Source organism: Limanda limanda, chromosome 2, assembly GCF_963576545.1.
Source record: "Limanda limanda chromosome 2, fLimLim1.1, whole genome shotgun sequence".
NCBI classification, from domain to species: domain Eukaryota; kingdom Metazoa; phylum Chordata; class Actinopteri; order Pleuronectiformes; family Pleuronectidae; genus Limanda; species Limanda limanda.
In genome coordinates this window covers 28589894-28603098 of record NC_083637.1, presented here as the reverse complement: position 1 = coordinate 28603098, position 13205 = coordinate 28589894, and the positions used below count along the sequence as shown (strand labels likewise).

The 13205-nt window shown below is 39.0% G+C and overlaps 1 protein-coding gene across 4 annotated transcripts in view; it reads right to left on the bottom strand.

Moving 5' to 3' along the window:
* Positions 1 to 13205, bottom strand: part of rptor (regulatory associated protein of MTOR, complex 1) — a 152091-nt gene that overhangs the window by 67781 nt on the left and 71105 nt on the right. For all 4 annotated transcript variants that reach the window (XM_061088248.1, XM_061088264.1, XM_061088256.1 and 1 more), the window contains exon 8: positions 4653 to 4712. In XM_061088248.1, the coding sequence (XP_060944231.1) occupies positions 4653 to 4712 (60 nt within the window). The remainder of the gene's footprint in view (positions 1 to 4652; positions 4713 to 13205) is intronic.

Genomic DNA, 13205 nt, shown 5'->3' with positions numbered 1-13205 from the left:
CCTTTCATTTTATCATGACAACTATGAAAACAATTAGAGCTGCATTGTTCTCCCCTTAAAGGCAGCAGAGCAAGGTAGTAAAAACTAAAGAGCTGTCACTGAAATTGATTTAGAATGAGGTCAGGTAGAAAAAGGAAGCAGAAACTGTGGCGGGTCTCAATCTGACATTTGCGTTCACACATGCACCACCATCGGAAAAAGTACGGAGGAGCTGCATGGTTCAGTGCATGCAGCAGCTTAATAAACAGGACTAACCGACCTGCCTACATGCCCACACCCTGCCTGTGCTCTCACTGCGAACCGGAGTTCTAAGCAGAAGCAGACAATGGCCAGAGGTTAGCGTTGAGCTACGGAAAGGTTGGCTCCTAGCAGTTGTCAGTCAGTGCGTGTTCATGTGTTTTGGGGGCGCTTTGATGACAGGGCCGATAGGAGGAGGCGGGATGTTTCAGTTGCATCAGTGTTGCCTGCTCTCGCGAGCTTTTGCAGGATTACCAACCCTAAATTGCAATGTTCTTAACTTTGGAAGCACTTTGAAAAGTTCTGTTTTTCAATGAGCAGGTCACAGTTTTGGTTATCTTCCCTGCCAGTTTGCCAAGGATTTCACACTGATGCCTCTGATCTACAGGTGGTGGTAGCACAGTAATGTGCCAGCAAACACAGCAGAGATTTAGTCACAAGTAAACATGGATGTCAAAAATGCTGGATTTAAAGTATTATAACAGTTGGTTTTGAATGTTTTATGCAGAAGGATATGGATTTAAGACATTTGTCAGAACTCTTGGTAAAGCTTAAGCTTTGTTTCTTTGTGGCACACAGAACTAAAAAAGGCTTAAAGGCTACATGGTACTGAGGGGAACTGAAGTGTTTTGTGATAATATTAGGGCTGCAACAAATCAATTATAATCTGTTATAAAGATAGCTGACAACTAATTTAGTTATCAATTAGTCAGGTCTGTTATAATGCACGGCACACTCTGTGGCAGCATGTCCTGAGGTTTGGGCCTTAAACCAACCAATCCCGTACCTGGAGTCAATGTTTGAAAGGACAAGCACCACTCAGATACTGCAGTGAGTTATCACATTGTGGGAACATTGACTTTTACAGTGACTAGTAAGAATGTTTTAATAAAGTATGTATAATATTATTATGAATTGTCTAAACAATCATTAACCCTGTTTAATTCCTCAAATCCTTTCAACATCTGTAATGACATAGGATTCAAACTCCTTTTTTTATTGATGTGTGTGGTTTCCCATTATGGATATCTACATTTCAGTTTAATGTAATATTATGTAAAATTCCAGTTCAACATATCTCGCCTCAATTAAACCTTAAATTAAGTTTGAGAATGGAATGGAACTGAGCCTGGTGTTGTAGATATCATGAACTTGAACTATGGCAAGTCAGAATAAAATTGTAGATATCTGAATCTGGAATTATTATTATAATTAAGTTTCAGATGTCTATAAAACATATAAAAGCATTGTACAAGAAGATGAAGTAGCTTTTCAAATCAACTGCTGGAAGGTTAAAGTGTAGTTTTAGTCTTTTCATCCTATTAAAAATCGATTAATCAAAATAATAATCGATTCTCAAGATAATCTTCAGTTGCAGCCCTAGTTAATTCCTCACTATGAGCAACACTTGTTACATTACACAGTCTCCAGACTGTAATATATATTACTTTAATCAATGATTGCTGTACACTTTTACAAACTGCAGCTACTGTGATATTTCATTTTTTGGCCAAGAAACATCCCATGAATAATGTTTAACTTTGGCATTTGACTTTAACTTGCTGGCCCAAAGTTATACAGCAAATAGGTGAGATGGCAAACGAGTGAAGTGCCATTTTTCTTTTATGAGCTCTGAGACTATCCATTATTTAACTGTGACGGAAATCAGCTGAGTCAACATTTAGCCGTCTGTGCAACACGCTGGACATGCAATGAACAGAAATAGCAACTTAAGCATCAGGGATGCCACCGACCTCCCCACTGAGTAAAGCTGAAACATCAACACTGAGAGGAAACGCTTTACTGTGCCAGTAATGACTTTTCTTTAACACCTATTTTTTGTTTTGTTATTATTTTAGCTTTTTCAAAACACGTTTTTTAACTTTTAAGCTGTAAGGACATTTCTAATCTTATAATAGATTTGATTTTCTTCCAGCATTGAGCCTCACCCTTAATATCCCCATGCTCATCAATTCAAGGTCATCTTTCTCATGAATTTCAGATTTACTGTTTTTCAATATTGTTTTGAACTGACAACAACTCAAACTCAATTTCAGCACCTGAACCAAAACAGATAAGGTCAGCAATTTTTGCTGCTGGGAGAACTCTTTCTTTTATCCTTAACGACTTTTTCTATACAATGAAGGCGAGTGTAGAAGACAGCGAACACAAAGAGCAGAACACCGGATCTTCCAAAAAAAAACTGATCTGCAGTTTTTAACTTGATGGAGCGCCTGTTTTTTTTGTTTATCATGGCTGTACATACTGAAAGGTCATTATCAAACCCACAATAAAGTGGAATTGCACTCAGTAATTCTATAGAGAGTGTTGCTTTTAAGTCTACATAATTCTAGCCCTTCAAATGATTAGAGACTGTACCTTTTGATGTGGGTCACACTGACTGTAGTGAGTCTCATTTTGTGGTAGAAGACTGACATTGTACAGTGTTTTGCACACGTCCTACAGAGGAATGAGAGGCTGGCGTTTGTGGGTTCTCAAACTGTTCTTACTGCAATGTGGGTCATAACTAACCCAACCCCTCTTTACAGAAGCCCTTTGTTTTTTCTGGTGAGAAAGATAATAAGAGATGAAAAGGGAGTGAGAGCTTGAGCATGAATGAAGAGCTCCGTGATGTCGGACATAGAGTAATTGAGAATGGACGAAGGGGCTTATTTCTTCAAAGGTGTTCGTCATCACTCTAGTGGTTTCCCATCCTGCCTTGGGAGTCACTCAGTAGAAGTTTTGCGTACAGTACAAGGGCATTTCCTGCGTAATATGGATCCACAGGAGAGAACAGGGAAAGTGTGTTAAAATAAAAAGATGAAAGCAAAACTGCAAGCAAGTTAATTAAGTGGTAAAAGAAGAAGAGCGGCGACCAAAAGGTTTCTACTAATGTAGGAAGGTGAAAAATAAACACTTTATATTTATGGCTGATCTCTGTAAGAATGGGACTTGTGATTCATATTCTTCGTCAATCATCCAAATAACTACCTGCAGTCTGTGGAGGCATTTGATGAAGGTGAAACCGAACTATCGATTGACAGTTAACCAGAGTGTGACTAAATATTGGATTGAGATTTTAAATAGAAAAAAAAAAAGAAGCAAAATAACCATATAATCTTTTTTAAGAAGTAGATCACTAAAAAAAGAAAAGAACAGATGTGTCCAGCATGACCAAATCAATGCTGGTTCGTGCTAAAGGCCAGGAAACACAACAGAGAAGGGCCATTATCTTTGCTATGATGGCTTACGTTTAGTTATTTTTCACAAAGCCATTTCAAACAAAATACAGAAACAGAGTCTTCAAGTTGTTCACTTCTATTTGGTCGACCAGGAAATAATTATCATGTCCTTTGAGCCTGTAAAGGCCATTTTGAACAAAACATCTGTGCCGGATGAGTAGACGTCCATACATCGAAAAAACAGCTTTGAAGCAAATGAAAAGGCAGCAAAGTAGAAGTGAGTGAAATTAATGGTAAAATAATAACACTGTGTATGTGTTGTGAAGGGAAACCCAGAAGAACAGAGTGTGAAATAATAACTCAGCTGCTGCACTAATGGAATAACTGCTGTGGACTGTACATTTAATTAGCCTGAATTAATCAAGAAAATGGTTAAACTATAGCAAGTGTTCAGGTTGCATTAACAAAAGGGAGATTGTTCAAATTGTGTTATATAATATAAACTATACACTATGCATCTTATTATGTAATTCATTTTAAGCCCTTTTCAAATAAAGCCATACCAACAATTAACAGTTCTGTCAAAACATGACTGAGGGTTAGGGTTTGTGTGTGTGTACGTGCACTTAACCTGTCTGTGGCATGCTCAAATCACTAGGCATGTGAGGAAAAGGAGTTCTTACTTTTAGAAAACATAAAAATCCTGCAAAAACTATATAACAGTGCTTTTAAGTTACATAGTTCAACTACAACCAAGCCTTTTCGACCAACTTATTTCTTGGGTGACATTTTACTCTACCCTGCACATAAGCAGGGGGTGGGGGAGTGGTGGTAGGGGGAGCCACTCCTGATTGTTCTGTGAAACTACTAAAACTTTGGATACGACATCCATATTGAGCGCTAATATCAGTGCGACAGTGTATGCCTAAGAGCGAGAGTTGTTCTGCACTCAGCCGCTCTGCACCCGGGAGTTTATTGAAGAAATGTGGGGCTTTAAATCTGCCAAACTACTGCTGCTTTCACTGTGAGGGGAAAACAAAGGCAGAGAATTATACCTGCAGGTGGAAAACAACACAGCGAGGGCTGACAGCGAGGAGAGAGCGAAAGAGAAAGACAGACAGGGCGAGACAGACTTGAGGAAGACAGGATAATGACTTCTCTCAACTACACCCTCCAAAGAGAGAGGGAGAGAGAAATAGAGTTTTTTTGGGATGCTCGTGGAGTGCCACTTACTTCTCAATGAGGTCCAACGTCACCCCTGGCACCAATTTGGCACTCTTCTGCATACAAAACCTGGGGGAAAAGCAGACAAGGAAAAGTTGCAGATAAGGGTCAGAAACAAGATGAGCTCACAGACTAGACAAAGCAAAAAAAATTGGTGTGTAGAGTTCAAATTATATGACCTGCGAGAGACAATGAGCATATAAAACACTCAAAGAAGAAACAAAAGCCTCACAGATTACAACCGCTTAGCCATTTGATGAGTGTGTTTTGGCTGAGCTACAGTCAGAGGGGAGGGGGCAGACAGCGGGACACGCAGAGTCATATTTCTGAAATGTCTGGCATGGGGGTTATTGTTTACTGTGCGTGGTTAGCTCTGACAGGTCGGGCCAGCTGTAAGTCACAGCGGGTCGTCACTCAGAGCGTGACAGACGCACAGCACCGCGCCGAGCCCACTGCGAGTCATCACACACCTGGATGAGAGCAGGAGTGTGTGCGCATGCATGTGTGAGGCTATTTTTGTGTGTCAGTCACACATGACCTGCAGGGATATTGAATACAGAAAGACTTGAGCAAACCGTTTACGTATCCAGCAGAGACAGAGCAATATCAGGATTTGTCTGTCATGTTCCTAGCCACATAATTCTTAATGAGACTTCAACAATTACCCTCCTTTTAGTAGGTGGCTGGTAGTACTAACCATGTAATAAGCAACTACTGTATGAAAACAGAAGATCTGATAAAATTTATTGAAGCCTCAGTTGGACATTTAGCTAAACCATCATTATAAGTTACAAGAACTTTGGTCATAACAGCTCCAGATGTCCAGACTTAAATATGACAAACATGTCTGAGTAAATTAAGTTGCCGTAAAGATATAAATTGTGTTTTCAACGGTGTTTGGTCTCTTTTTAAACAAGCGTTATGATGGATGCAGATAAGTCAAACTGATCCCTCAAAAAATGACAGAGTAGGAATAAAAATCGAACCGTCAAAACTTTTTTTGCGTCTTTTACACTTTTTTTTGTCTTTTACACTTTCCTCTCAGCCGTCATCTATGAATGGTTATTGAGTACGAGTGATTCCGTTTTTTCCACCAGAGCTTGAAGCCAGCATCACGCCTGGAGGCAGTTCAAAAATAATAGAAGTCATGCAGGGATTGGGAATTTGTCTCCAACAATTGATCCACCCTGACTGTGACGTAAGCTGTGGTACTCACTTTCAAAGGTTCTTCCTGCTGCTAGAGAATAATGAGATCCCACATGGCAGCAGTGGGACTTACGATCTCTTTTAAGAACAGCACGGGCGCCAAAAGGGCCTGACACTCAGAAAGCCAAGAGGAGGAAGGATGCCAGCAGGGCAAGTTGTTGGGGTGATTGGCAAGAAATTGAATGCAAAAAAATCAGTTTTGGTCTGTGCCAAACGTTTGACAAATGTCACGAAAAGCATCAGTTACACCATCATTTCTCCCAGGACAACACAACCCTTCTAATCCTTTTTTTTAATTGAACCAGAGATTATCTTGTTTATAATTTTGTATGTTTAATGCAAAAAGGGAAACGATATAAACACGGATGATTAACGACAAATAGAGTCTGGTAGAAAGAGACAGACGGGCCAAAGTAAACACAGTGCAGACATATTTAAAAAATACATGGACATTTCAAATTTCTGTTTGACTTTAAAACTTGAACGTGTTCATGCTAAGTTGTAAGCAGAGATAATTGATTTTTGAAACTAGCAAACTGCTGAATTTTCAGCATAATAAACCTTGTTTAGTGTATTGCTATTAGCCCAGCAGCTCTGCTCTCAAAAAGATGCTTAATGGTGGAACAAGGCAGAAATGCCAAGTTTCAAGTATGAATCCATATAATGCAAAAGGGTCCTACAAGAAAAAAAGAAAATCCTATGCACAGATGCTACATCACTTTGTAATGGTTTGAATAAAAGCCATGACATGAAGAGAGCTTTTATCGTGGTCTGCACTGTATCTTTTCAAATCTCACGACACTACAAACACTATCAACTGAGTGCAGTACAAATGCATTCAATGTAGTACAAGAGGTGCTAAAAGGTATTTGTCAGCCTGAGGTGATGAGGACAGCTTGCTTTAGCTTTTAATTAGAAATACATTTATTTCCTGAGTCTCAAGAAACAGAAAGGAAACCAGAGAGGCCCGGCAGCAGGGTTAGCATGTTGAGAGCTGGGGGGTGCAATTGAAGAGATGGAAGCACACGCTTGTTGAGGAGTTGGTTCAGTCTGCTTTGGATTTCACAAGAGATTCATCGCTGCTGCCTGCTTCTTTCCCACAAGGGCTGAATAGCAAAATTACTCTCAGATCAGCCTGGTTTTAACGCTACAGTTTCCTCCTGAATAATTGTTCTAGTTTTCACAACCACAAGTGTGTGTTTGAAATCTACCTCTTGATCAACTACACAGGACATCATCGACAATCAGCAGCTTCCTGCTGGTGCAGTAAAGTGTAATGTCAGAAACATCTGAGGATGTTTTCACACCTTAGATTTACATAAGTATGTCTTTCATCCCTACATGGGCTTCATCCACGTATACTTGACATGAAGAGGTTTGCTTGTCAATTCTGCAGATAGTAGACTTTCTGTTTCAATGGAAAAAAACTAATGAACTTGTTGCCACTGTAATATCATTACTGTATGACTACACAAATCACCAGCTTCAGGCACAGTACACAGCCTTTTTCCTATTCTACTGTTTAATGCTGGATAAAGATTAAGATTAAGATGGGTCTGAAAGTCAGACCTATCCAAAAAAGTGGTTTCACACTACAAACAGGACTGCACTGCTCAGTTTTATCTGAATCGAGACCACCTCTTTTGGTCACAACACTTGTTTCGGTCTGGACTAAACTGAAGACACAGAAGGTCCAAAACAAACGAGGTGGTTATGAAATGTACATTTTTGCCTGGGTACGATGTGATACATTACTTGACATTAGAGATTGTTCTGGAGACCATCCATCTAAAAACAATTTCCTTAAATTTTAAATCGTTAACATACTGGAGATAATAGTTGAATACTGGATATCTAAGATATAGTAGATGTTGAAATATTTCACTGCAAACTTGACAACTTTGACATCCTGGAGGCCCACAAGTAAAGCTGTTGTCAAATATGAATTCAAATGGTAGCCTTTGACCAATATACTGATTTAATTATGGCTGGAGAAATGTTATCAGTTTAAGCCCAGTGAAGATTTGAAAGAGAAGTTTATATAATCCAAAAGTTAAAAATCATAATTGTCATGGAATGAGGAAATTGGTTTACTTACAGCTTTTCACAGAAAATGGTAAGAAAAAGACAAGTAAGAAAGGCAGACAGACTTGGTTCATAAGAGGTTCATCCTACAGTAAGTTCATGAGAAATAACAGAAGACCACAACAGGGAGGAGGCTTCAGAACTTGACATAATGAGAAAGTTATTGTTGTTGGTTCAAACTTTATAAACATTTTCATTGCCAAAATGCTCACAAGTGACTGCAAATTTTGATAAAATGTAACTGCATGTCTTTTAATTAAAAAAAAAATTAAGTTGGTTCTCACTGAATGATGTTATGATGCTGGACAAATGGAGGTCTTCTAAAACTTTTTATCTGTCGAGTATGTGGAAAGTTTCATGTTGAAAAACTTACTGGAAGAAAATAACCACTGAACTAAATAAAGTCTCGGGGTAAAAGACAAAAAAAAAAGCAGAAGTGAGCTGAGGCTTGTCTGTGCTCTAACTTATTACATGGCGAAACTCAGCAGTAACTCATCGAAAACTTTTGATCTTCTTCAAACTATCATGAGTGGTCGGCAAACTTAAAGGCTGCACCAACAGCTATGGCTGGTGAACTGAGAGTTCCTGTGATGAAGAGGGCACAGATAAGTTGACAGGAGAACCGAGCGGCTGAAGGCCAGAGATGAAGAGGAAATTGAGGGATTATTACCAACAGAGAGTGAGGTGGCCAAACTGTAATTGGATCGATGAATAGGAGTGAGTGAGTGTGTGGGTGCTGAGAGAAAAGGGTTGGAGTGGGCTTGTACATATTAAACACTGAGGAGGGAAATGAAGTGGATCTTGTGTGAGGAAACTACTATATATTGCTATATAATACTACTATATTGCTCCTAAGGTGGGAGGTGGAGGAGGAACGGGAGCAGCAGGGTGGCCCCCTCATGGCCGGATCTACAGCTCATTACTCCTTCAATCAGCCTCCTGTCCCAAGTCATCATCTCGATCAGTAATGTGCTAGAAGGCAACTGGGCGATCCCAAATCCCATCTGCTCTGAAACTGACCTCTACTATGGATGAGATATATCACACTTTGCAAGAAACTACTGTCCTGTTAAATATGAGCAATCATTTCTTATTCAATTAAACAAAACGTTTTACTACATTTTATGACCAATCCTGATTTGGTCAATGATATTGTACATTTGCTATCCTAACTAGTTAGCACTAAAAATCCTACATTGAATATTCAAGTTTATATTGAATAAATCCTTCAAGTACACCATTTCAAAATACACGGAGAAAACCTAATGTGGAATAGTTCTTGAAGGACTCTGATACCTGCGTATAAAATACGCAGGTATCACTGTCACTCTGAAGGTGGTTCTGAAGAGTTAGCAGCTGTAGCTGAGGACTGCAGCTTAAATCAACAGTCGATATCAAGGTTCCTGTCATTCTTTCCTCTGCCTCTTCTTTAGCCAGGACTTTGTGTCTGATGGCTTTTAAAACTTCATCCAAGTCTCTAGACCTGCTTCTCATTTGTGTTTATACTTGTCCTCGACTTTTTATAACTGTGTTTGGTCTCTTTTTAAACAAGCGTTATGATTGATGCAGATAAGGAAGTGGATTATTCTGCAGGAATGGTATGGGATGTCTAAAAAAATATTTTCACCCATAGATGACAACTGAAATTCATTACAATTGCTGACAACAACTTCTGCCTATAGAGCGCTGATTGGTCGAAGGTCAAGTAGTCAGTGACCACAAATAAAGCCGATTGGATCTTGGTCTGAGATTCCTGGACCGTCAACAATGGAAACTTATAAATCTACATTTCAATCCTACAGTCAGCCTTTAATGTCATATGGCAAAATAAATCGTGCCTGATGAGCACAATGAAAGATCTTGACTTGTAAATGATCTGTAGTGTAGAGTCAAGATTATAGTAGAATATATAGTAAAAAAAGAAATGGAAAGTAACGAATATTTTAATTTCAAATGCCTCTTTCCACATTTCTCATTGTTACAAGAGCTCGTAACAAGCTGCTCATTAAGTGGCAGCTGCAGTACAAGTACTTATTTCATAGCAACATTTGAAATAATGGTACATTATGATAAATGTGAGCTCTTTGATCATTACAAAGACAAGTGCAGAGATAAATTGGTGCCTGTCTGATCAGCATAGAATCATGCTTCATTACTGCTTTCATTCAACCTTAGAGTGTAGTGCTTGTGGTATACTGACTACATAATGCTAATAAAATACATTTCCTGAACGTACAGGGATGTTGGCCTTGCCTAAACGGCATAATTCACTTTGCATGGAATTCCATCCTTAACAATTCACACAGTATTTCCAGTTCCACTGCACTGCTACATATTTCATTTGGGAATTAAAACAAGTTTCTGTTTCTGCCTGAAGACCACAGAGACAGACTGCTGCGATGATATCACCCAGAGACAAACCCTGTAGCGGCTCCGGCAGTGAATAATAAAACAACTGTTGAGACAATGACTGGTGATTTGTCAGGGATACGAGCACATTTTCTGACTCACAGCTGCAAGTTACACATTCAAACTTTACTGATGTGCATATATATTAATGAGCAGATGTCACCTTCTGACATGATTATTTAGGTAGACGATTGTGTGTGTTAGAACAAACTGATTTAACTGTCTCACCTGCATCCCGGGGGAACATTATATCATATGGGTGATGACGTAAAGGAGTATATTTGAAGATTTAAGTAACAAGAAAGTATAAAAAGCCAAAGGTATGTTTGGTATTATTTATAAATCCTCTACATAAGATTGTTCCACCTGACAGCACTAACTAACTATACTTCTTAACTGTAAGATGTTTTCCCTACTAAATCTTCACAGTTCTCTTATTACCATATCAATCCCCATCAAAAATGTTAATGCTCTGTGCTCATGTAAAAAATGTTAAAAATAAGGAACAGTGTTTATCTCTCCAGTAGAGTTCACTTAAAAGAAGAGAGTCTGTTACAAGAGGTTATGGGCCTGGTTAAATTACCCTGTTGGAGACCTAAGGGCAAAACCCGACTGTTGAGTCCCCAGATATGCTCCACCTCCATCCTACATCAGACCCCTAAGTCCCATTAAGGACTTTAAGGCACGCTGTATGGTTAAGAAGGCAACTTCATTACTTTCACATCGGTAGACCTACTACCACATCACTGTGTCAGCACTGGAGAATGGTCTGGCAACACCAATTATGCTGCTATTGGGGAAATATGCTACGGCTTGTTTGTACTTAACAATCGTCTGGAGCTTGTTTTGGTGAACTTGGAGATTTTGAAAATGGTTACGGGCTGAAATGGAAGGAGAGGATAATCACCTGAAAGATGCGCCCATGGCAGGAATATACCCACAGTCTGCATCCGGTGAATCATTATTTGACTGTAATAATTCTTGGCACAATATCATGTAATTCTGAATTGTTGTTTTTGTTCAGTTGCTAAATGTTTTGGGAAATGAAATCAAACCCAACTACTACTAGTGTCCTAAATCAATACTACCTGTGTAACCCTTTGGACACAGGACCCCTTATAGCCCCTTGCGGCAAATCTCTGATTTGTAATTCTGAACAAGACAAATACGATTTGACTGTTCACAAGACAGGTAAACATTTGTTTACCAAAACTTTGAAAATACCAAGGGGTATCATAGTTGACACAGCTTTTTTTGAGAGATTGTTTAAAGCTATCCTACAATAATGAGTTATGGTAAATACATAATTTAGCTTGTGAGATATTAACTTTTGACCTTTTATAACGACAAGGTGCATGTATAGGTAAATGTATATGCAACTGAAAGCAGCAGTGCGAGATTTTGATCAGGCTGTGTAACAATTATACACATGTGTGACGTCAGCATATATTGAAACCTTAGGAACAGGCAGTGCTGAGGTCTCATGTTTACTGTATGTATGAAGTGTTTTTCGAAGGTAAACTTGTTGTGCTCTTAAAATTCTAAAAAAGGTCTCCACAAGCTAGTCAGATAAGATATATGCAGTATTACACAACATTTCCTCAAGATCGAAATCAAGATAGGTGTGTCAACACTTTTCCACATAATTTACATTTCAGTTATCAAAGCGAAGACTCCCATATGGTTTTTGTCTCTGTGTGTGTGTTCAGGCTATAAATACCAATTGTTAGTGTTTATTTTTCCTCATTCCACATATAGAAGCTGGAAACATGGAAACGACAGATACATAGCTCTGTCTCTGTGTGTGTGTGTGTGTCACGTGGGCCCTTACTGCTGCATTCCCATTAAAATTTCATCTGTGTTGCTGCTCATGAAAAAAACTCATATTGTTTACAGCACATACATACAGATACGTCTTCATCTCACCATCGTACGTTTCATAGCTGAGTTGAAAAACTTACATGTACATATCATCAGCAGCATTAACAGCATGTGCGCACTGCCTCTGTGTAAGTGCACACCTGATTATTCACACACATGCAGGAAGCCATGGCACCCAAGGGTCTACGTTAGCATGTGTAGAGCTGGTGGTATTGGTGCAATATTGAAGAGATGGAGAGCGAGGCGCTTGCCAAGGAGTTGGCTCAGCCTGCTTTGCATTCTACAAAGATCCATCGCTGCTGCCTGCTTCCTCCCTAAAGGGCTGAATTACAGAGGTGATGCACCCTCGCATCTCCCTGATAAGTTACTCCAAAGTAATCTTTCTATTGTTCATGAGGAGCCACATTAGGGTCCTTAACAACGGTCTAAGACTGCGCTTCCTGCTCTGGGAAGCTGTGTTATGTGCTGGTAAAGAGGTGCTTTGATGAAATGCTAATGTAATTGTGCTCACATATTAAACTAATGATAACATTCTGATGATTAGCAGATGATCTTATTAGGATGATCATTATCTTCAAAGATTTACTGATTACTACTAACCACAAAGGTCAGCTAAGACTGTAGCATCACCAGTGTTAACTGTTACTCAACATGCATGAATCTACTACATTTCACTATGATCCTATTGTTACAGATGTTACACTTTGACCAAAACAGTGATGCTACAGAAAAAGTCAAGCATCTCAAAGTTATTATAATATATGGTCTGTAAATATTAAATATCATGACAGGCAGTTCCAAATACGACTTTCATTTTACATTTGGAGCTACTGTTGGAAAAAGGGGGAGAATAACAGCGAGGGATAGTTGCTGAATGACAAATGTTCACCTATTTCATGTTCTCTTCAGTAAATCAGGCATCATTGCTCATGCTGCTGAACAGATAATCTCAACACTTTGAATTGTGTTTGAAACTTATCA